General features: G+C 38.1%; 1 protein-coding gene across 1 annotated transcript in view; it reads left to right on the top strand.

Moving 5' to 3' along the window:
• The window catches only part of LOC140231690 (uncharacterized), a 31,169-nt gene extending 4,844 nt beyond the window's left edge, over positions 1-26,325 (top strand). The window contains exons 2-7 of the mRNA XM_072311844.1: positions 1,375-1,527; positions 1,803-2,055; positions 22,052-22,298; positions 23,453-23,596; positions 24,214-25,449; positions 26,171-26,325. Of these exons, the coding sequence (XP_072167945.1) occupies positions 1,375-1,527; positions 1,803-2,055; positions 22,052-22,298; positions 23,453-23,596; positions 24,214-25,449; positions 26,171-26,325 (2,188 nt within the window). The remainder of the gene's footprint in view (positions 1-1,374; positions 1,528-1,802; positions 2,056-22,051; positions 22,299-23,452; positions 23,597-24,213; positions 25,450-26,170) is intronic.

The following is a 26,325-nucleotide window of genomic DNA, read 5'->3' as shown; positions in this document are numbered from 1 at the left end:
GGAAAGCACGCAGTGAAAGGGTATCCTCGTCTTATTCGTACAGATTCAAGTTATGATTTTGTGCGAATTGTCACTCTACTCACTGATGGAATACTACCGGAATAATTTTGTAGTTCAGTATCATCGGATTTCTTTACTTCTCTTCAACCAGAGAATTTATACGGCGGTATATCGACGCCAGGCGACATGCAAGCTACACGGTTTCTTCACGCCCGTGAATACGGTGAAGTGGGCGCTTCATTGGAATCAATGGCCCTCCAAACGCCAGGAGGGTTGCCTATCGATACGGCTCGAGTCACTCGTGTAGGGGATCGCTGGAGGAACGATTTCACCGAACTTTTGGTCGTTATCGATCGATGCCCCTGGGCCCCGCTGAGATTGCCCTACCGACCATACCATGCCTGCGCAAGAGAAATTCAATGCAACAGTCCTGTTATGAAATATGGATGAGTATGCAGTCAATTCAATGTCGCACTGAATTTCTTTGATGTTTTCACATATACTGGTGCCATGTCATATGAAATATATTGCTGTATTTCGACGAGATCATCTTCATCTCCATTCATCTATCACGTGTAATGGCATGCAAATAAAGAGGAGCCATTGTATTTTCTAGTCGTGCTACATAATGCATGCAATTTTGTTAAAAAGAAATTAGTAGTATTTCTGTCTTTTTTTTTAATACCAAAGCCTACTAAAATACTGAATGGCCCCTAAGTCATATTGTCTGTCAATTTATTTATCTTGATATAAATTATGATGAATGCAAACCTGTCCTTTATTTTCGTCTGAATAATACCTGAAAGAAAGCGATATATATATATATATATTCTTATATATATATATATATATATATATATATATATATATATATACAGTATATATATATATATATATATATATATATATATATATATAGAAAATTGGTCTGCTCGGCATCTTGATGATAATAAGTTAACGAATCAGTAGAAGAAGAACGCCGTAAAAAAAATAAATAAATAAATAAATCCTAGATCTTGAAGATCTTAAAAACGGAGCATAGCTCTCAAATACTGAAAGGCAAGGTCACACTCTTCATCAGTGCCCATGGTGTGACAAAAGATCTTAATCAAACCCGTTTCTGAAACAGACATGAAAACACGTCTGATCATGGGCATGATCAGACGTGTTCTCCGTGTTCTACTGATTCGTTAACTATATATATGTATATATATATATATATATATATATATATATATATATATATATATATATATATATGAAGCAAAGAAAGGGAAAACTGACTAGAAACAAATAATGAAAAGTGAAAACTGTGGATGGATGAATGGAAACCCACTTTCTTATGTTTTATTTAGTCTCGTTTTCCCTTCCCAGTACACAGGGGAAGGACTTTTACTCTCTCCTCTCCATCAGCGTAATAGACTGTGCCTGGTCCAATGCCAACGGCAATGCGCGAGAGAGTGGTAGCACTGAGGCAGGAGGGCTACAAGCAGACTCATATAGGAGAAATCCTGGGGATTTCACAGGGTGCAGTCTCTAAAATCGTGAGAGAGGAAATGTGCGGCCAGGGAAATCACCAGGACGTCCCAGACTGACAACAAGACACTGACAACAAGACATGATCGCCAACTGTTGAATCTTAGCCGCAGAAACCGGAAGATGCCAGCGAGTCATCTTCAACGCTTGTGGAGGAGACATCATGGAATCAACGTCTCAAGATCAACAGTCAATCTCAGATTGATACAACATGGCTACCGAGCACGATGATTGGTTAGATGTCCACGCCTGACTGTTCGCCACAGGGTAGCTCGTCTCCTTTGGGCCAGGCAGCACAGGACGCTTCAACTGGGACATTGGCAACACGTTATCTTCATGGACGAGAGCCGGTTCATCCTTGAACGTAGAGATGGGAGACAGCGAGTACGTCGGTTAGCTGTGGAAAGCATTCTGGATGACTGTGTCCACGAGACAACCCAAGGTGGAGGAGGCTCAGTGATGGTCTGGGCCGGAATCCATTACGGAGGAAAAACGCCACTGGTGGTGCCTGATGGTAACGTGAATGCCGCTGTCTACAGGGAGATATTGGAGTTCCACTGCCTTCCATATGCAAAACGTGTGTATATGGGCTCAATTTCCGACTGCAGGATGATAACGCTAGACCGTACAGGGCAACTGTAGTTAGATAATTCCTAGAGGCAGAGGGGATTGAGCAGTTGCCATGGCCAGCTTGTTCGCCAGATATGAACCCCATAAAACATGCATGGGATTTTTTATGTAATATCTCTTAGATTTATAATGTTTGTTTTGTGTTAGTGTTGTCTGGAGGAAATTATTTGTATAGGGCCCCAAGTTTTTCTCTCTCTTCTTTCTTTCTTTAAAACAACAACAACCACTTTCTTTGATCAAAGTTTTCATTTTAAAATATATACATAGCGTTAAGCCTTTTGTAATTTATACATACAAACATACACACAGACACACACACACACACACACACACACACATATATATATATATATATATATATATATATATACACACACATATGCAATCATATATGAATTGTACGTCAACGTTATTTAAGCTGAAATTCAAAATATCCCATTACAATGCAAATTTCAATACTGCAACTCTGTAATCCCCAAATCGGAAGGTAATCAATGATATAAAAAGTGAAAGTTTCATTGAGATCGGACATCAATGAAGGGGACTGATTATGACACGTGACTAGCGTTGTCACGAAGCTGGGTCATTGGTCGCAATCGTATCATCCCGCACAAAGTCGGCTGGGGGCAGCGAGCCGAGTCGTCGATCGAACGACTGCCACTCGACAGGCCTGGTGGCGGAGTCATCACACATTGATATAGCGCCATCTTCTGTTAGATAAGCGGTTAAAGTCTTACCAGGCCTCTTCAAGGGAGTTAAAGACGAAACAAACAACAATCTTGTATTATGACACCTGCCAACCCCACGTCTAGCCGTCGAGCATTTACTTCAGTATTCCCGATTCGAGACTCTCTCCCTCCGTCCCTCTCTCTCTCTCTCTCTCTCTCTCGCTCTCTCTTTCTTTACCTTTACCTTTTCCCAATCTGTGTCCTAGTGAAGTGGCTGTTACGAGCGCGAGGAGTAGTAATAAATGATCGAGAGACACCACAAATCGAAAGGAATCGCCGAACCGCTGCCCGAGCTTTCGTCATACTACGCCATCAGCGACGGCAATTGTCATACCATGGATCTGCAGGAGCTTCATGGTTATACAGTAATGTATACGTACACTTATATTTATTGCGTGTTATGTATCTGACGTTTATTTATTTTATTTTTTTTTTTGGGGGGGGGGGAGTTTCACGTTACTCTAGGAATAGGACTAGCGATATGCTTACAAGCTAAGAGCGCAAAGGGGTGACACAGTTTCGGTTGACATGGAGCTTCAGCCTTTCCAACGCTTTTTGATGATGATTTTTTGAGATAATGATAAAGCTATTAGGAAATATAAAAGAGTTTATAATTCTAAGAGGAATGCAAAGTTTATTTGACGAAAATAATATGTTTTGAAATGACTGACCTTTCCAAAAAAAAGGCATCTCAATAAAACGAAATTAAAGATGGTGCCGCCTTTTACTGGGATCGCTTTGTTTATTTTTTTTATTTTTTATTTTTGATATCGCAATCATTTCAAAACCGATTTTCATCAAAATCAACTTTAGATTCTTCCTAGAATCGCATGCTCTTTAATATTTCATTTAATAGTTTGTAAGTATCTCTCAACACCAACCCCTCAGCGGCAAATTCATCCTTCTGATTCAGTGTTCCTCCCCTCAGCGGCAAATTGGTCCTCCCGAATACTACAGTAGTAGGCTCGTTCTTCTAAACCCGCCGATTCGGTCCTCCCTCGGCTGCGATTTTGTCCCAACGAATAGGCTTTTCGGTATAAACCCGCGGATTCGATCTCTTCTCGGGACGATTTGGTCCTTGCAAAACGGATACTCAGTCCTAGGATGCTCGAACCCGTAGATTTGGTTCTCCGGAGTGTTTCTCCGGACGGATATTATCGCCTACCACACCGGGTAACTCCCGTCCGACGTGGATTTGGTGTGACCCAGTCCTTGCGAGGAACGTCAGGGCCAGGTGTGGTAAGTCTGCGTTCGGGATGATTGAAAGTTGGTCGGGTCGGGGAGTGTGCTGCCAAGTAGTTGCCTCATGCTTCGATCAACAATAACAATAATAATGATAATAATAATAATGGCCTCTTATGATGCGCTAAAGTCCATCAAGAATGATGCTCATGGCGCTCTTACATAACCAGCATGAACAGTACATAATACAACCATACATTAATCAAATACGATAACTTATCAGAACAAAATGAAATACAAACACAAACAAAATACTTTACTCTACATAACGAAATTGATCTCAGAACATAAGAAAAACCTAGCATGTACGAAATATGCAGTAATGTGTACAAAAACAACTGAAATTATAACAGTCATACTACTTTAAGGAGTTGCTTAAAGGAATTGGTTGAGGAAGCCTGACGAAGAAAAGACTATCATCCATTGTCCATCCTGGATTCCACTCTCAGGACGAGGAGACACATCCGGTGACGATTACTTCATCGCTGCCAAAATATTTTCCCTTATTGTAATAGAAACGAGCCTTTTTGATATTGTATAACCATTGATCACATTTGCAAATATCATGCTGTAATCATACCTTGTTGGAAATGAGATAGAATGAAATGAAATGAAATGAAATGGAATGGAATGAAGTGAATATGAAATGAAGTGAAATGCTATAAAATGAAATGTAGTGAAATGAAATGAAATGATATGAAATGAAATGGAATGAAATGAAATAAAATGAAATGAAATAAAATGAAATGAAATGAAATAAAATAAAATGAAAAGAAATGAAATGAAATGAAATGAAGTGAAGTGAAATGTCTCGAACAGAGACAAAAAGTGTGGGCAGGATGGGTTAAGCCAACGAGAGAGAGAGATAGAGAGAATTGCGTGACTGTAGCAGTGTATTGCCACATCATCTCACCAAGCTCATCAGTTTCATTCTCAAGGACTGTGAGACATTTTGAAGCTCTGAAAAACACCATGGTATAAGTTTTGACTTGACGCCGATGGTAGTCCCGATTCGGGACTCTTTTCTTCTTCTTTTGTCTGCTTTTTCATATCCCCCGATTTGGGCCCTCATTTGCCTATAGCGTTAAGCCTTTTAATCCCGACAGTCCACTTACGGGGTTGACAAATTGGTATAGAATTGTCCATGGATCTAATATACAAGGACATTCATCGTATCGTTAATTAATTCATGCACATGTACATCTCAAAAGTGCCACAAAGACATTTTAAAAATGATTCAATGCTTTGATCACATGATCGTCACCGCCAGCAAGTCAGGAGAAGAATAAGACGGAGATTCGAGAAATCTAAAACTATATGCGCAGAAGAAAATAACTCACTTAGAAATCAGGTAAAGTGACTGTGCAGTTGTGATGTATGTTAGGAAATCATGCCTCAAACAATTTCGCTTGGGAAAAGCAAGCAGTTTTTAAAAGAAAGCTAACATTTTGGCAGAATTATTGTCATTTGTGATCTCAATATTTCACTTTTTCGCAGCTTATTCCAGAGCAAAAAGGGACGGTAATGGTAGAGAACAGGTATATCTTGCCAGTAGGCAAGGTCTTATGCGTGTGCGAAAAAGTGCGAATCAGCAATTACCCATCTTTTGACACAAAATTTGTCATGATCTCAGGTTTTGCTGCTCCTCATTATCTGCATTATTCAAAGACATTTCCGTCTGAAAAAAAGCATATCAGCGAAACAAGACTGAAATGAGGGAAACGATTCTTTTGTTAGTGACGATACATGATCACACAATCGCTATTGTCCAGACACCTGAATGTACTCATTAAGATGCACATAATCATGTGTCGGTGACAATGATTACATCAAAGAAAGACTGTCGTGAACAGTCCATAAGTCAATGATTTGTCGTAGTACCAAGGAGGTACCAAGAAAGAGACGGATTTCCAACCGGCTGTAATTATTCAAACAGCTGCCATTTTTCTATTGATGCACAAAAGAATTCCACAGGAGCACTTGTGCCTTTGATGATCAGGGTTCCATGCCGCCGTCTTTTTGAGCAATCTGAAGATTCATTTTAAACTCTCATCATCGTCTAGACTATATTCTGCTTGTTTATTTGTCAAATAGAATGAATGTTCACTTAATGATAAAACATATGAAACAAAAGTGAATCCCGTCCAAGATTATGTGCAAAAATGTAAACCTGAGCTGTATGTCGTGAAAATATTTGAAACTGTATTCTCACTACAAAGCCGATTTTATCATCTTTCCGATCATTTCCGACAAATGAAACTGATATGGTATAATTTTCGAGTACAGTTCTTTATTCATTTATATGTTAGATTAGTGTAAAGTCATGTAAAAACGAGTAATTTTGATATTAATTTCATCAATTTTTTGAACAATTTTTATTCGCACATCCCCGTGTCTGTACTATTAATGTGCCGCTTGTTTTCTATAGGAAGGAACTGCGAAAAGCAATTTGTTTGTTTGTTTGTTTGTTTGAAAAGATTTTATTTTCTGCATTTCATATTTTCTTTCAGAATACAAAAATAACAAAGGCAGGTTCAATTACACAAATACAATTCTGAAAATTATTGACATATTACATAGTAAGTCATATTTTGTATATAAAGACAAATGAAACGTTAAATAACATACAAAATGTTTATATGGCCAATAATGACTTGATTCACAGTACAATATATAATATATACATATAATGCAGAGGGCCGCCGTTATAAGCCGTGCTTGAACAGACGGACAGCCAGAGTTAAATTACCATTTTTTATTGTAGTACTTGAACACTAATACGGATGGGCCATGTTAAAATGCGTGTAAATCCAGTTTTATACAATTACTTGGTAAACAGGAGTGGTGCCTGTGAGTGCGTGTGCAGGTGATGAAGCGCGAAAGTGTTGATGGTCAGCACTTCTAAGAAAATGATTGAATATGTTATAATATGGGCGAAGGGTCAAGCAGCAAAGTAAAAGAAAGGGAAAAGGGGGTGGACCAAAATATTGCCTTGTTGTTGAGTATAAGAGGTACATGTTTAATGATTACTGTACCGTATGATATTGTGCCAAGAAATATTTCTTTGTATTTGCCTTAAAGGAATAGAGAGATGTGCACTGTTTTATGTGGAGAGGGAGTGAATTCCAAATATCAGGCCCGTTATGCCGAATTGATTTTTGAGCTAATAGGAGTTTAGGGTTATTCAAATGGAAATCATTACGATGGCGCGTGGGGTAAGCATGGACATCCCTGTTAAGGGAAAATGCGTTGTGGAAGAGTGGGAGTAGATTTTGCGTGTATTTGAACATAAATATTGCTGTTTGAAATTTGTGTATATCGTCAACTTTAAGAACTTTTAGTCTACGGAATAATGGATCAGTATGTTCTAAATAATGTGAGTTAGTACATATTCTTATTGCCTTTTTCTGTAAAAGAAAAATAACATTTACTTTGGTTTTATTACAGTTTCCCCAGACAACATTACAATAATTAATATACGGTAAGATTAATGCATTGTATAACATAGTGAGTACTTTTTCCGTTACAAAATATTTTAATCTCCGAAGTATTCCAATGACTTTAGATATTAATGTGGTTATATTATCAATGTGGTTATTCCAATTTAAGTTGGAGTCAAGGGTTACCCCTAAGAACTTGGTTGATTTTTTTCCAATAATGGGCATACCATCAATAATAATGTTATTAGGCATTATCGGTTGCAAATGTGAAGTATTGAAGTTTATAAAACACGTTTTATCTATATTTAATGATAATTTATTGCATTTAAACCATGTAGAAATTTTTGCAAGCTCAGAATTAAGTATATCCACTAGTGTGTTTAAACAGTTGTGAGAGTAGAAGACACTGGTATCGTCCGCGAATAATACATAGGTGAGAAGGGTTGAGGAATTTATAATATCATTAATATATATAAGAAAAAGTAGCGGTCCTAAAATGGATCCCTGTGGTACACCGCAAGTAATATATGACTTAAACGAGGTACTTGAATGAAATGCTACGTATTGCTGACGTTGGGATAAATAATCTCGGAACCAGGAAAGAACTATTCCTCTTATGCCATAATTATGTAGCTTTTTTAATAAAATTCCATGGTCTATTGTATCAAAGGCCTTGCTCAGGTCCATAAAAACTCCTATCACGTGCTGTTTGTTCGCAATAGAATCGATAATTTTGTCACAACTTTGAATGATTGCAAAATCTGTAGAAAAACCTTTTCGAAAACCAAATTGGTTAGGATTTAAAATGTGGTTATCAACCAGAAACTTATACAAACGTTCATGTGCAATCTTTTCAAGGATTTTGGAAATGACGGGCAATAATGAAATTGGACGATAATTCTTTATTTGGGACGCATCATCTTTTTTGTGAATAGGGATTACTTTCGCAATCTTTAAAGAATTTGGGAAGATCCCAGTAGATAATGATAAGTTACAGATATGTACTATGGGGGTTACTAAAAAATGTATTATTTGTTTTAGTAAGTGCATACTTAATCCATCGTGGCCACAAGATCTACTCGACTTAAAAGATCGAACAATATTCAGTATTTCATTTTCATTCGTGGGAGTAAAAAATAAAGAATTATTATTACTTTCAGGAAGGTAGTCTGTAAAATTTCCAGCGTTTGGAAGTATTGTTGAGGCGAGATTGGGGCCTATGTTGGTAAAGAACTTATTAAAACAATTTGCAATGATTTCAGGGTCGTTAACATCTTGGTCATTTTCGGAAATAACGGTCGGGAGTTCTTTCTTTTTATTCTTAATAAGGTCATTGATAGTTCGCCACAGTTTGGTTTTACTGTCCTTATTTGATTCTAATATGTCTGAATAATATCGCTTTCGAGATGCCCGGATTAATGTGGTTAATGTATTTCGATATGTTCTGTATTTTGCTTTATTCTGTGGTGTTGGTTTACGTAAGGACATTTTATATAAGCGATTACGGGTGAGTATAGAACGCATTAGCCCTTTGGTAATCCATGGTTGTTTTATTTTTGCGCGATTGTTCTTATTAACTAAGGGAATACGATTATTATAATAATAAAGAAATTTATGCAAAAACATTTCGTAAGATAGATTCGCGTCATTGACCGAAGTCACATCTTGCCATTGTTCGCGTGATAAATCAGATATTAATGAATTAATATTTTCGTGAGATTCTTTTCTTCGCGTTCTATAGCATTTTTGTTTTGGTTGAACGTTTCCAATCTGCTCGTGAATGGTAAATATGGGAAGATGATCAGATATATCTGAATAAAGTATGCCATTAGTATAATTTTTATCAATAATATTAGAGAAAATGTTGTCGATTAAAGTCTCAGTTGACGTGGTGTTACAGATTCTCGTAGGCTTATTAATGTGAGGATAAAGACTACTTAATGATAATGTGTTATGAAATCTAGAAGAATTATGGTTTGTCGTACTTAGTAAATCAATATTGTAATCCCCCATTAAAAACAAACTTTTATTTTCATGAATAATTGTATTTGAAAAAATTTCAATGCTGTCTAAAAATAAATCTATTTCGTTATTTGGTGGTCTATAAATAATACCTATAATAATATTTTTAGTTTTATCATTTATAATTTCGACGAATAAGCTTTCAACACCATTTATGGATAAGTCAGGTCGGAGTTTGTAACGAAGTTGATTATGTATATACAAGGCTACTCCACCTCCTCTTCCAGTCCTTCTATCTGCACGAATCATATCATAATTTTGAATACTAAACATATTTGGGGAGACATAATGCAACCAAGTTTCAGAAATTCCTATTACGGAAAAGGCAAAATGGTGAAGAGAGTTTAAGAGCGTTTCGATTGATTCAAAGTTCTTATTCAAGCTTCGTGAATTGATATGAATGAGGCTGAAGTATTTATCTATGGAAAAACTGTGAACAGATCGACTATCATTTCCAGTTTGGGGGCAAAATTCGGAATTGAATTCGTCAATTGTGAAGTATTCACTATGATGATCTGTTAAATATTGGTCCACAGCTTCGTGTGCAGGTTCCCAATTACCATCATGAAGACATATCCTCCTTTGAGAGTGACGAGTCATGATGCAATGCCACATGAATCAATTGTCTTCCTATCTGTGAGGCAGCTCCAGTTTAGCACATACTTCAAATATTTCTGAGTGTCGGCATGAAACGTGGGATCAAAGGGAATGAGTTGTTACTCCATTTCTCAAACCTCCTTGGTAGTACCACCCGGGAGTAGGCCTACCACACGGCACTGACAGTATACCGACGCGTATATATGAAAGTACGTGAACATACTAGCACAGTAGTTGTCGACCTGCAGGATGCGTATTCAAAAGAAAAACCAAGATTTCCCTTTTGCCTGTGAGATGAATACTCACGAATAATCTCTTGCTTGCCTACAAAAAAAAAAAAAATAAAAAAAAAATAAATAAATAAATAAAGAAAGAAAGAAAGAAAGAAAGAATGAATGAATGAATGAATGAATGAATGAATGAATGAATGAAAGAAAGAAAGAAGAAGGAAAACACATCCCGCGCCGACAATCTGACAAGGGACATAATCGCCTACTACACCGGCTCAACGCCGCGCCCTCAGAACAGACTGCATTTACGTGGTGCTTTGGTACACACTGCCCACTACATCATCCAAGAGCGCCCCACTCTTTTGATTCGGTTGAGACAGTACTTCTGGTTTCCAACGTTTTTTTTGTTTTTTTTTATGATGACTTTAAAAGATATTGAGAAACCTTTTATGAGCGGGAGAATTAAGAAAATGTATCACATCTTTTTAAGATTAATGTTTGTAAAGTATAACTGTGTTAATGATTGAAACACTCAGCTCTTTCCGTATCATGTACTTAGTTGAGGCAATATCACTGAATACAAGTTATATTCATTTCATCTCTGATCGTCTTTGTCGTCTTAAAGGCATAATTTACCAAGTGCAGATGAAACAAAAAACCCAGCATTACTGCTTCAAAATAGTTCTAAAATGTGAGTTAGGGATAGAAACAACCAGTATGATAGATGAAAGGGAGTGTACAGTATACTGGTTGAGGTGGGGATTCGTGTTTTGAACATTCCTAAGTGAGATAACGAGAAACCTCTTATGAAATATGAAAGAGCATGTAATTTTAAGAAGGATTCAAGGTTTATTTGATGAAAATTGGTTTTCAAATGGCTGAGATATCCAAAAAAGTGATAATAATAAAAGGCGACAGGCCACACATTTTATTAGGATTTCTTTGTTTCACCTTGTTTTTGGATATCTCAGCCATTCCAAAACCGATTTTCATCAAATAAACTTTTGGTACCCCTTAGAATTGCATGCTCTTTGACATCTCAGAGTGGTTTCTGAATATCTCGTAAAACGTTAAATGCTAAATCCTCACCTCGACCAGAACTGTACACACCCTTTAAATATACAAAATGTGGACAATAGTTATAATAAAAATGTTTCCAGACTAAACCGTGTATTGTTATAGTTTAATGAGAACAATAGTGATATCTCCTTGTATTTTAGGCTTTATTGCAAAAAAAAATGTTAGAAGGTAGGATGTTTAGTGATACAATTGACCTACACATATGCATCCAAAGTGATATCTTGAATATCTTTTTTTTTTTTTTTTTTAATCACTGCTCCCAAAGATAAACAGGACGTTTAAAACTGCGTGTGGCGGATATACTTTGCTGCCAACAATCCGACAATCACATGGGTGCCTGATGTCGAGTAGTACATTGCACTGTTGTATGTTTTCTTCTTTTCCTTGATAAAACAGCATATTTGGTACTCCATCGTGATGTCGTCGCTATTACACTTGTTCTTTTCTCTTTTAATTTGATTACCAGACTGTACGAGAAGGTCATGATCAGCTGTCACAGTACAGGAATTCTTGTAATTAGGACGACAAGAAACCGAATTAAGAGCAGTGGAAATCGCAATGCTGAAGACACACACACATACACACGTACACTATACACACACACACACACACACACACACACACACCCACACACACACACACACACTATATATATATATATACAATTCCGTTTATTTTGTATCCATATCGAGAAGATCGGAGAAGTGAAGGCTGTTAATCATCTTAATCTGTTAATAGTTATTGATGTTCGTGATTTTGGGCACTTGAACAATACTGTGACTGCAGTAGATAGCAATGTTCAATGTTTAAGCATTAGATTTAACCGTCGAATCGCCTGATTGTTTAACACACGCGTCTATGGGGAAAACAAATAATTTTCACAAATGGAATTACATACTTCTACAAAAGTGATAACTACGTAAAAATTACACCGAATTACACACTGAGAATTTCAGAATATGTAGTATGGAATGCCTACTATCGAAATGATTGAAAATCTCAAAATCGAAAATTTGACCCAAAATCGAGTGATTCGTCGGTTCGTGTGACCGGCGACGAATTCTGACATATCCCAGGGAGGTGGGCAGAGAACCTCCTCCCTGCATATCCTAAAGCTTATTTCTTTACAACATGACATCGCTTTATTTCCTTACAAAGCTCTATTCCAGCAGGGAGATGATTCCGGGTAGCAAACATGAAATCTATCATATCCTCACTTTAGACTACCCTACTCCTATAACCTTCAGCTAATTCCGTATTTAGAGGAACTGGAGTGCAATGTGACAGGACCAGATTAGGATACAATATACAGGCAAAGGGAAATTCCTCATACAATGATGCATAATCACAAACAGTTGCTTAAGAGATCTTCACTTTCGCGTTAATGATTCTACGATTTTAACCATATCAAAAATTCTTCTTATCCAGCACAGACAAACCTGAAATCTTGTTGCAGAGATTTCATTTTGTATGTCCTTTCTGTTGCCTTTAAACAGTCTCTGCAGAGCTTTCGAATCGTAGCGAAAAAGTGTATACTTCCAAGGTGCATTCTTTCTATCTCAAAGACAAAGTAAGGTTATGTTGTGACAATGTTGTGAAAAGGAGGCATTACAGTCAGTATGATTATGACTTATATACCAATCTTCAAGGAAAACATATCACCAACGAATCTATGCCCTGACTTCCTGATCCAGTGGCGTACCGTGGGTCAAGACATGGGGGGGGGGGGGGAGGGGGCACCTCATGGAAAAGTAATTTTGAGGGTGTGTATGCTTGTGCGTGTGTATGTGTGTGTGTGTGCGCGTGTGTGCGTGCGCTGTCAGTCTGCAAATTTAATGGGGACTACAATACATAACGGAATGTGATACATTCCAGAGCGCAGTCATTGAGCAATATTGTAAGTTTTCATAACATTGATTATGGAATGGAGTTGTGAAATGACAAATTACTGTCAGCAACATCAAGAGAATTGCATAACGAGTCAATGCGAGCGACCGAAGCGAGAGAGCTTGAAAATTTTGACATTTTACAGTCCAAAAACTGCCGTTTGTAGCTATATCTTTTCGCTTTGGAAATTATGGGGGGGGGGGGCGCACCGGGCGCAACTGCTGGTAATTACTGGCATTAACATCAGGAGAATGACATAACGATTAAATGCGAGCGAGCGAAGGGAGCGAGCTTAGAAATTTTGACATTGTACAATCCAAAAAAGGCCGTGTGTAACTATATTTTTTCGCTTTGGAAATTAAGGGGGGCGCACCATACAGGCGCAACTGCTGGCAATTACTGGCAGCAACATCAGGAGAATGACATAACGATTAAATGCGAGATAGCAAAGCGAGCGAGCTTGAAAATTTCTGACATTTTACAGTCCAAACACTGCCGTTTGTAGCTATATTTTTTCGCTTTGGAAATTAAGGGGGGGGGGGCGCACCGGGCACAACTGCTGGCAATTACGATTACTGGCAGCAACATCAGGAGAGTGACATAACTATTAAATGCGAGCGAGCGGAGCGTCGAGCTAGCTTGAAAATTTTACAGTCCTAAAACTGTCGTTTGTAGCTACATTTTTTCGCTTTGGAAATTAAGAGGGGGCGCCCGTTGCGCCCCCCCCCCCCCCCGGATCCGCCACTGGTAGTCAAGGGTGTCGGTTTATGTTCATGATTTGGGGGAAGTATGACCAGCGAGGGGGCGTCGAAGTGACCAAGCGGGGGAAGGATGTCCAAAATCTGCACTTTAGAGCATCCCCTATGTTTGTGTGTGTGTGTGTTTTACATACATGGAAAAGTTATGAAATAGCCAAGGTCAAGTCTTATTATTGGCAATGCAAGACATTTTAATATAGACAAGTATGTAAAGCAACACTGCAAAATCAATGATCTAGCTTTGATATAACGAAGCGTAAGGTACAAAGGTGTACATTCTACATCATATTGCGCAACATTGCAGCAACTCTGTTTGTCGTTCGGATGTTCCGAGTACACTGCGCACATCCTGTTTCCCATATTCAACCAGGAATTACGCTGAATCACAGTCTTTTGTCGGCTCCGGGCTTTTTGACCAATGTTTCACAGTATGTACCTCTTTAATTATGGTTACAAGAAATCTTAGAAAAATATCTTATTTCTTTGATCACCCTTTCATGTCGATTTCAAAAGCAGTTTACTAAACCCTTTAATTACCATTTTGGTAAGTCTTTTTTTTACCAGCGGATGGGGGGGGGGGGGGGGGGAGGGCACGTATCCCCCATGCCCCACCCCCCCCCCCCGTAGTTACGCCACTGTCCTATGCATTTCTTTTTAGTTTCAAGCTTAAAGGGATGGTTATGAGATAGGGATTCAGGTTTCAACTTTTTATGAGATAATTAAACGTCTTATATGAAAGATTAAAGAGCATACAATTCTAAGAGTAATTCAAAGTTTATTTGACGACTCGGTTTTGAAATGGCCGAGATACACAGGAATAAAGAGGTCGTATTAAAAGGCGGGTCCCACCTTTTATTAGGAGTAGGACCACTTTGTTTCAAGCCGGTTTTTTTTTTTTTTGTGATATCTCAGCCATTTCAAAACCGATTTACATAAAAAACTTTTTAATTCTTCTTAAAATTATATGCTCTTTTATATTTTTTTTAATTGTTTCTAATTATTTTGTAGAAATGTAAAACCTGAATTCCTATTTCTACAAAAACTACACCATCCTTCTAAAGCCACTGTTTACCATTAGCAGCTGATTAGCAGATGACACAAAAAGCCAGCATTAGTTCTTCAAAATAGTCCTTAAAGGCCCTATTTCATATCTTTGGGAGCGGTGATTTAAAAAGTGTTTAAGATATCACATTTGATGCATATGTGTAGGTGTGTTGTATCACAAAACATTCTACCATATAGAATTTTTGCAATAAAACCTAAGATATAGTATATAGATATCAATATTTTTCTCACTAAATCATAACTGTATACGGTTAAGTCTGGAAGCATTTTTATTATAACTATTGTTCACATTTTGCGTATTTAACAATACTTAACATTGATTCTATGGATTCAAATTTTTGCAGTGGTTGTTTCTATCCCTAACTCACATTTTAGAACTATTTTAAAGCACTAATGCTGGGTTTTTGTTTCATCTGCAAATGGTAAATTATGCCTTTAAATATGAGATAGGGATAGTAACAACCAATGTAAAAATGTTCATCAGTATACCGGCAATCAACTTTAAGTATTGATAGATAAAAGGATGAACAATAGTTTTATTAAGATTGTTTGTAGCATAAACCCACGACAGTTATGGTTTATCAAGAAAATTATATAGTGATATCTCCTGATATATTTGTGCCTTTATTAAGAAATAATTATGGTAGAATGTTTTGGGATACAACTGAACAATAAATGTGCATCAAATACCTCCAACCTCTTTTTAAATCATTGCTCCCAATGGTATATACAGTGCCTTTAAAAGTCTTCAAAATTTTAGTTATAAAGCTGAAGTAAGATGAACTTTATACCTTTTGCAGTTGCGAGGAATTGCTGATCATATCCAACGATTGTTTTCTTTCGGAAGGACTTCTGTCCTTGACTGAGGAGATCATCACATGGACACTCACCACATGTCTACCTCAGCAACTCTGCTTACCGGCGCCGGCGGGGCGCTGCATCTATGATAGACAACAACAAAAGCCACTAGTACAAGGATTATTGTACTTTTGGTACGTGCTATATTAGGAGCAAGAAGGACTGGGGCCTGTTTCATAAAGCTGTTCGTAAAGTTACGAACAACTTACGTGCGACTGGTGATCAATTCTGATGTACTATACTTATCAGAATTTCCATAATTCAGCACAAGAACTGATCACCAGTCGCTCGTAAGTCGTTCGTAACTTCACGAACAGCTTTATGAAACACCCCCTGGTTACGTAGCGACGCGTCGGTAAAACAACAAAACTTGTAATTGCAGAAATGCTCACATGAAAACATAATCTAAGCAACCCGGGTTTACATCTAACATGTTCCAAAACCTTGCTCTACTAATATTACGATTGCTACTACTACTATTACTGATATTACGGTTACAGTTCGTTATTCCGAAGGTTCTTTAATCCGAAGGTTCGTTATTCCGAAGATTCGTTATTCCGAAAGTTCGTTAATCCGAAAATGAAATAAGGTTCGTTATTCCGAAGGTTCGTTAATCCGAAAATGAACAAAGCTCGTTATTCCGAAGGTTCGTTACGGACCCTATATCATTTTCGGATCAACGCACCTTCGGAATAACGAACCCGATTTCATTTTCGGATTAACGAACTTTCGGAATAACGAACCCTATTTCATTTTAGGATAAATGAGCCTTCGGAATAGCGAACCCTATTTCATTTTCGGATTAACGAACCTTCGGAATAACGAGCCTTCGGAATATGGCTTAACGCCACAAATGTTCGGATTAACGAACTTTCGGAATAACGAACCCTATTTCATTTTAGGATAAATGAGCCTTCGGAATAGCGAACCCTATTTCATTTTCGGATTAACGAACCTTCGGAATAACGAGCCTTCGGAATATGGCTTAACGCCACAAATGTTCGGATTAACGAACTCTTTTTCATTTTCGGATTAACGAACGTCTAGGTATAGGGAATTTATGTGTTTCGGATTAACGAACCTTCGGAATAACGAACAGCACCCGGTATTACTACTACTACTACTATTACTACCACTGCTACTACTATTACTACTGCTACTATTACTACTACTAATGTGACTACTACTACTACTATTACTATTGCAACTACTTCTCTACTCTACTACTACTACTACTATTACTATTGCAACTACTTCTCTACTCTACTACTACTACTACTGCTGATACTACTACTACTACTACTACTTCTACTACTACTACTACTACTAATACTACTAGGCCTACTGCTACTACCACTTCTACTATTAGTACTACTATCATTACTACTACACTATTTACAGCCACTCGATTTTAGACTAATGATTTCTACATTCACAAAATAGTGATATGCTGTAACTGGTCGCCAGTACGGAATGATTCCCTTTCTCTTCAGCCTTTCCAAGCATCTATTAATTATGCAAATTACATCTCGATCATTGATCTGTACGTAGACTTGAATGAATAAATGGCAACCTGCGTTCGCACTTGCTGCCCCCAAAACATGACATCGTGCAGTAAGGCAGACAGTGTAGTACAGCCTGCCAGTATACTCTATAAAAGATCCAGGGGCCACTGGAGCTAAATGGGAGCAATGTTATATTTTGACCCCCCCCCCCCCCCTCACGTTCAGCTGCCAAACTACGTTATTGACTATGTTTCAACGGACTTTGGAGTCAGCATTTAAAGTAACGTGGATCGACGAAGATATCCATAGTCATGCAGGTGAGGAGAATCAAATTGCTTTACAACTTGTCAGATAAGTCAAGTGTAACTGTGTGGGGAGAAGGGGGAGGAGCTGCGTGGGTGGACGGGTGATGAAGTCATTGTCCGCCGACCTGGTCGGGACTATTAAGCTATACTTTGATAGCATCCTGCAGTTAACTCTTTAGAGGGGGAAATCCAGTCCAAATATAAGTTAGTCTGATAAGAAAAAGTAAAATATTACGAGTTCAAAAGTAAAAGTTTGATAAAAATCGGATGTAAAATAAGGAAGTTATGACATATGTGAAGTTTCGCTATTCTTTTCTTTCGGGGAAAACAGTTCTAGAATGGTCAATCTGAATATGCAAATACAATATGTGAGTATGTCATTCCCTCACAACTTGTCATGTAGTTTGTACATAGAATTTTGACATTTCCAATTATGCCGGAGGCTCAAATCCTCGTATATTTTATTGATCACTATTCTGAAGCTATTCAACCAGGATTAACACCATGTTTCAGACTTAAATGACAGAAACGTTGAGTTTTCGTATTTTTTGTTGTTGTAAACAATCAATGGAAAATTTAGCGTTGTGACATGGTTAGCTCACTCATTTACATATTCATATCCACTGTACACGAACTGTTTTGCAGAAACTAGCAAAACTTCAAATGTCATAACTCTCTTATTTTTTTATCCGATTTTAGTCAAATTCTTACCGTTAAATTCGTAGGCTGTTACTCTTTTTATCAGACTAACTTATATTTGGGGCTGGATTTTCCCCATTAACTACAAAGCACAAATGACACTCTGTTATTTCTAACCTACTTATACTCATAATCTGTTCAGTTTGATGAAGGATGATCATGCGACATCCGTGTTTAGGAAGTCACTGATAATGATAACGAACAATGATAATAAAATCGGTGTTACGGTTATGAAAACCATGGTAGTTTACCATTAATAGTCTCCTCAGCGGTATCCTGTCAGTATTATTACCCACACATTGTAAGGTTATAACAATGAGAAAAATGTCAATTACATTATAAACTTGCATGGGAAAGTGGAAAAGAATAGACTTACAATTTTTTAATAACCCAAGGAATTGTATATGAGGTCAAATGATACTGGGTTTCATCTGGTTATATAATGTATATCTATATGTATATATATATATATATATATATATATATATATATATATATATATATATATATATATGTATATGGGTACAGTTCGACCTCGATTATCCGGCCTCCTTTTATCCGGACGCGTTCACGCAGTGAAGGACTTTTTTTTTTCATCCAAAAATTGAGAAAAAACAGTGATTTTAACATCTTTTCATGGATCTATTTCACTAATTTCATAAGATGTGCATGATAGATTTCTCAATATATAATGAGGTAAAACATGTATGATTTTCGCATAAAGATATACTTTATTTTTGTGAAGAAGGGACTACAATTTTGCGCAAGCTAGCATAGATTACACCACCGTTGCGGGGTACGCTACCTGCCTATTACTATAGCTGCCAGTGCACTGGGACGGCAGCTTGGACGGCAGCTATATAAATTAACATTGTGTCTCCCATATCCGGCCAATTCGCTTATCCGGATGAGCGCCGGTCTCGACTTGGCCGGATAATCGAGGTCAAACTGTATATACATGTATATAACATACATAAATTGAATAATGATAACAATAATAACTACTAGTACATGAACTAATTAACTACATTGTAAATATAATGTAATTTAGAAGTAATTTAGAAGCAAAACTGCACAAACCTTAACTGCACTGAATATCGAATAGTGAAATATGTGGAACTCTATATTTTCCAGCTTAAACTAACAACTAACATTTTGTTACTTTTCTTTCTTCCAATGGCACCATAAGTGATCACCATAACCGTATTAGAGACATGATATTTGACAATATCTAGAGGATTTTTACACTTCCAGTGCATATTGATATGAAGTGTAGTTGAGCAGTCGAGTTCCATTTCCGTAAAAGTATGATGTGAAATTCTTGTCATCAGATACGAATGAGTTCAGGCATCCATGTATTGTATGATTTTGTTTTCCTTATAATCATCTTCACTTATAAGGTAGATGAAAATCAAATGAAATGAAACGATGTGAATGAAGGAATGAACCATAATGTATTCAAGCCAGAACGCTGGCCGTTTTCCCACATGTAAGTTCGCTGAAGTTCTGTTCTGTCTTGTTCATGAACCTGATGCCGTCCTGCTTGGTTGTCATCCAACATGTTCAAACCAGACTTGAGCCAACTGTTTGCGTTCTCACTATACCAGTGTATTTCGGGTGCTGTTCGTTATTCCGAAGGTTCGTTGTTCCGAAGGTTCGTTAATCCGAAACACACAAATTCCCTATACCTAGACGTTCGTTAATCCGAAAATGAAAAAGGCTTCGTTAATCCGAACATTTATGGCGTTATTCCGAAGGTTCGTTAATCCGAAAATGAAATAGGCTTTGCTATTCCGAAGGCTCATTTATACGAAAATGAAATAGCGTTAGTTATTCCGAAGGTTTGTTAATCCGAAAATGAAATAGGGTTCGTTATTCCGAAGGTTCGTTGATCCGAAAATGAAAACGTCCGTAACGAACCTTCGGAATAACAAGCTTTGTTTCATTTTCGGATTAACGAACCTTCGGAATAACGAACCTTATTCATTTTCGGATTAATGAACCTTCGGAATAACAAACCTTATCACATTTTCGGATTAACGAACCTTCGGAATAACGAATCTTCGGACTAAAAACCTTTGGAATAACGAACCATCGGAATAACGAACTGTAACCTGTTTTTCTTCCTACCGCAAAGATTTCGGGGTATTGTATAATTGTATAATGTAATGTCTCGCCCTGATTACTGTGATAATACTTTGTTTTGACTTTCTGATAACCAGATAAAAAATACTGACACATGACCGATACAATGCATCTCACAAGTTTGCGTCATGTTACCATCGATGTAATGACGAGTATTTTTTTTTTTTTTTGCACTTGTCAATTTGTTCGGTATTGTAGTTTTGCTGTATAATTGTGGTGATGTAACGCAAGTATAAGCGAGGGGACTGGTCTCCGAAAGTTCGCTTTTTAGCATCCCCTCAATTTCCATTTCCATCAAATCCTTAATAAAACAAGATGTATTTCTATTGATCATGTGATACTATGCTGCAAGAAATATACAATTACATGACGCTTGTGTTCTCCGTGTATAATATTATTTTGGAAATGAACATAAAAAAGGAATATATAGAAGAGAGAGAGAGAGAAAAAAAGACGACCATTTTACGTCATCTATACACTCGTATCTAAGTACATACCAGATTCGGTTTAAATCTCTAGTGGTTCATTGTATAATTACCGGTCCGTTATCGTGACCCTACATCTCAGTTCGTAACAACACTTTTCCCACATTTATTTTGTGTTAAGGTGTTTGTACAGACATAAAGAGTGAAGGTCGGGATAAATGTATCGGAATATTAAGGATGGATTTTTTTTGGCTATTTTTTTTTTATTTTTTTTAATCCCGGCCATTCGCCTATGTGTCTCTTACAATACTGTCCATAGGTAGTCTTGGGAAAAGCGTCACTGGCTAAATTGGCAAAGGATTTTTGATCGTGTAGTCCCGCACAGTGGCGGATCCAGAGGGGGCGCAACCGGCGCACGCCCCCCCCCCTTTATTTTTCGTTAAAAACAAAAGAAATAAAACAAAAAATGAAATGAAACCCGGAAGTAGCACCAGAAATATTAGTTGCGCCCCCCCCCCCCCTTTACAGAATTCCTGGATCCGCCCCTGCCGCATATACTAATCTTATCGCCATTGCAAACCTATTATGTGACCCTGCGAGGTTATCATATCTGATCGCTACCAGACAACCCCTAGCCATTCCATAAATTGACATTGTGTTCGATTCACGCTGACTGACATGAGGCAGTTCAGAAAATAGGCGCTGTTCCACGATGATAGCTGGAAATTTCTCATTGTCTCCGGAACAAACGACAAACAAGACTCGTGCCGACAAAACTTGGTTTACAGCTTGCAAAACATTCAGTGTCAGTGGTCATGTCTACAATTTGATCGAATACTACTCCTCCGACATGAAAAGGAGCGTTCTTGGTATTTCATTCTGATCTGATTGGCCAACAGGGTGTGTTCGTCGTCGTCGTCGTCGTCGTTGATGTTTTCTTTTCTTGCAACATAGAAATGAGATCCTGCACAAGTCAGCCGTCCTCGTGGTGGCTTGCGGCTGCCTGCCACCTCAGTGTCGTCTTCGTCTGCGGCCTCATAGTGAGCGTCGTCGTGGTCGTCGACGATATTGTAGAGGAATTCGGAGTCAACACGGGCCTGGTGGGATTATTGATGACTATGTACTCCATCTTCTTCGGTCTTCTCAGTGAGTGCATTATGCTAATACTTTCTTTTTGTGTTATTTACACACACACATATGTATATATATATATATATATATATATATATATATATGTGTGTGTGTGTGTGTGTATGTATATAAATATGTGTGTGTGTGTGTGTGTGTGTGTGTGCATAACCGAGCTGACGAAGGGGACGGAGGCTCATATAAAGGCATAATTTACCATTTGCAGATGAAACAAAAACCCAGCTTTAGTGCTTCAAAATAGTGAACGAACCAACCACTGTAAAAACTTGAATCAGTATAATCAATGTTAAGTATTGTATGCAAAATATACAAAATGTGAACAATAGCTGTAATAAAAATTTTTCTAGAATAAATCATCCACAGTAATGTTATGGTTCATTGAAAAAATAAATAGTGATATCTCCCTAAGTTTTAGGCTTTATTGGAAGATTTTTACATGGTAGGATGTTTTGTGATACAACTGACTACTCATGCATCGAATATGATATCTCGAACATTCTTCAGATCACTGCCCACAAAGGTAATCTGTACCTTTAAAGGAGGGGTGAAACCCAAATATATATGTCTATAATAATGCAGCAATTTATCAGTAAAACACATCACTGAAAGTTCGAGGAAAATTGTACAATCCGTTCAAAAGCTGTTGAAGCCATGGCTGGATTTGAAAACTGCTATAGTTTGTGACGTCATATATTTTTCAGTTCAGCTAAATCTATTTCTGTTTTCAATACGATTATAACATAATCTAAAAAGAAATGCCATGAATTGTTCCTATGCATCGATACACATTAGGGAGTACAATCGTACAAAGGAAAACTTGATATAAAGAGGAAATATATAAAACGTCAAATTGAAGGTGCACTATACGAGAGGGACACTTGGAATTTAATTTTGAGAAAAAGAGTATAATTATATAATTAGAACAACAGAGTTTGACTAGGAAGAACGATAAAGAGACATTAATTTTAAGAAAATTCGGCTTATTTCTACTTTGCTGTCATAATGAAAGAGCACCTGACTTATCTCTTTCAGGGGGAATTAAATGCCAGTATAAAAGTCGAGGGAATATGTACTCTTCTGAGATGGAATGCTGTTGAATTTTATTTGCATATTTTGCAGCAAATGAGTTGTTAACTTTTTTAACCAACCAGGCCCCGTGACTACATACCTGAGTAAGTTCTTCAGAGCAGGAAGTCTGATCATGATGGGGGCTATGATGACATCCTTTGGGTTAATCCTGGCTTCCATGGCCCGACATCTCATCCTGGTTGGCATCGGATACGCTTTCTTCGCCGGTAACGAATTACACTGATTATAGGATGAAACAGATCTCGATTGACAAGATATCTCAAGACAAAAATTTTCAATGATTGTAAATTTAGGATGCAGACCCGGAAGTATGTGGGGAGAAAAGGTTGGTCCGATTTGAGCTGATCTTCATTCGCCGTCCAACCGGATAGATTCGAAAATCATGTTTGTACTGCGTCGCAGATTTTGAAAAATACATTGGTGCTGGCGCCGCCGAAAGTTAGTTTTTGTTCTTTTTTTAGTTAATTGCCAAAAATAATGCGCGCGTGTGTGTGTAGACCCCCCCCCCCCCCACCGTAATGTTGTTGTGTAATACGAGCTGGTCTGAAGCATAGGAAGTGGAAGAGAGGTTCTTGAACGATGCTGGATAGTTTTAATTCGTCGAATTCGTACTTATGTTCGAAAGTCTGAGGAATTACCATTGGAGAACTAAGATAGTATGAAATTAAACAAGTTTTATTCCCCCACCCCCCCCCCAAAAAAAAAGAATATATAATATAATGATAATTAATTAATTATGATGCCAGTACATGCTGCAATATGGACAAATCCAGTTGGTGGATAGCTTTGTAACAAAAGTACCCAATTTTCTATTTAATGCCAGGCGGTGGAGCTGGGACTGTCTACACTGCTGCAGTTGGTACTATCAGACAATCCTACGACAAGAAGCGTTACGTGCTCGCAAATGGTGTGACAATTTCAGGAGTCTCCACAGCGATGTTCGTATTTCCGCCGGTCATCCGCCTTCTCGTTGACCGATACGGCTGGCGGGGAGCTCTGTTCATATGTGGGGCTATCACGCTCCACTCCGTACTGATGGGCTGCTTGATCAGGATGAGACAAAAACAGCAGCATGCCATCAGAAAAGACTATAAAATTGAATGTTCACAGAAGTACTCGGACAGAAAGGAAACATACGCTACAAAAAGCTCAATTTCGAGAAGTTTTGACTCCACCCGTCATGCTCATCCGACAACAAAAGGCATAGATCAAATTGGAGGGAACTCTTGCTCCTTATCCGGTTGTTTGTCAGAGGAACAAACGCTAAGATTGAGATCGGATGAGGAGAATGACACAAAGAAATACCAGTCGCCAGAATGGACAGAGCAATGGCTTTCCATCCCCTCAGTATCAGGGGAGGATATTGGAAACAACCAAGACTGTGCACCCATGAGAACATCGCCCTGGTGTAGGTCACACGAGATATTAAACAGTAACACTAATCATATATCTGCTTATGAAGAAAGGAGCCCCTACGATGACGAGATAGACTCTTTGAAATCTGACAGCTGTGTAAGTCTATCAAGTGATTTAAGTTATCACGGGAAAACTGAAGAAAACTGTCAGAATGATGCAACTTCATCATCGAATTCGAGAAACTTTTCGTGGAAGATCTTGACGTGCCACGTAATCTTGCTCTTCGCGGTTTTCCTTCTTGCCTTCTGCTACATACCACTGGCTGTTTACATCCCTTCAGCAGCTACCCACAGTGGTCTCACCCCGATGCGGGCCGCCAGCGTCTTGTCAGCAGTTGGTATCTCTCAGGCTGTGGGACGCTTTGGTAATGGTATCTTGGTAGCAAAGGGCCTCGCGACGGCCACACAACTCTATGTAGGTATGCAGATATTGATGGCCGTTTCCTGCGTTCTTATGGCTCTTTGGATGAAAATCTACGCCATCGCTATTTTGGGAGCCTCGGGCTTTGGTCTGGCTGCTGGAAGTTTGATTTGTCTCAATATCGTCATGCAAAGAGTAATCGACGAGCAGGCAAAACCTGTGTGGATGGGTTGGTTGATCTTGGTGGAAGGAATCGGCGGAACGTGTGGTGCGTTTGCCCTAGGTGAGCTGGAGAGGGTTGCTTCAAATGCAGTTGAAATTAATTTGTAGCAATCTGTCCCTTTCTAAACCCCTCGAACACACAAAATATACTCACATTATGTGATTCACATAGACAGACAGACAGACAGACACACACACAAAAACGATACAACTGGCAAACGGCGAACAGTGTCGCTCCTAACAATCATTTGTTACGTTGTCATCTTAGTTGTGTTTACGTTGCCATCTTCATCCGTTACTCTAAACAAGCCATTGTGTTAGACCATTGCATTATGGAATGTTTTATGAATAGAGTTACAATGTATATTATAAAAATCCATAACACGGTTGTGTTAATGTAGTTGTGTTATTCAAAGTGTGAGCTTTCAAAAATTTTAAAAAGATTCAAATAACGAGGTGCACAGCGCTGTGCTTCTACCTCAATTGTCTACCTTTCATTATTGTTTATATATAAAATTAGTGCATGAAGTGCAAGTTGGCGTGTGTTAGTATGACTATAAGTGTGTGACTGATATAATTGGCCTTAGACAATGCATTTTGAACTTTCTAGTCAAACATCTCGACTATTACAATCTTTGCAACTGATTGACAAATTGCCCTGCATTTACGTCGATGCAGGGCAATTTGTCAATCAGTTGCAATGAAAGCATCTCGACGGAAGAATTTCATGAATTTGAATATTACAACCTTGATATCTGTTTTACCCTTTCGTTTGTTATAAGGATGGCTGAAGGATCTCACAGACAAGTACACTGCTACGTTCTCCTCAGCCTCTAGTTTGAGCTTCGTCGGTCTCCTTCTCACTCTCATCATAAGCTTTCTGAAGGCCAAGGAAAAGCAAGCAGTGTCAGCAGAAGACCCATCACAATCGAGTTGA

Source organism: Diadema setosum, chromosome 8, assembly GCF_964275005.1.
Source record: "Diadema setosum chromosome 8, eeDiaSeto1, whole genome shotgun sequence".
Taxonomy (NCBI): Eukaryota; Metazoa; Echinodermata; class Echinoidea; order Diadematoida; family Diadematidae; genus Diadema; species Diadema setosum.
Note: the sequence above shows the minus strand (reverse complement) of the source record. Positions and strands in the feature narration are given on the sequence as shown.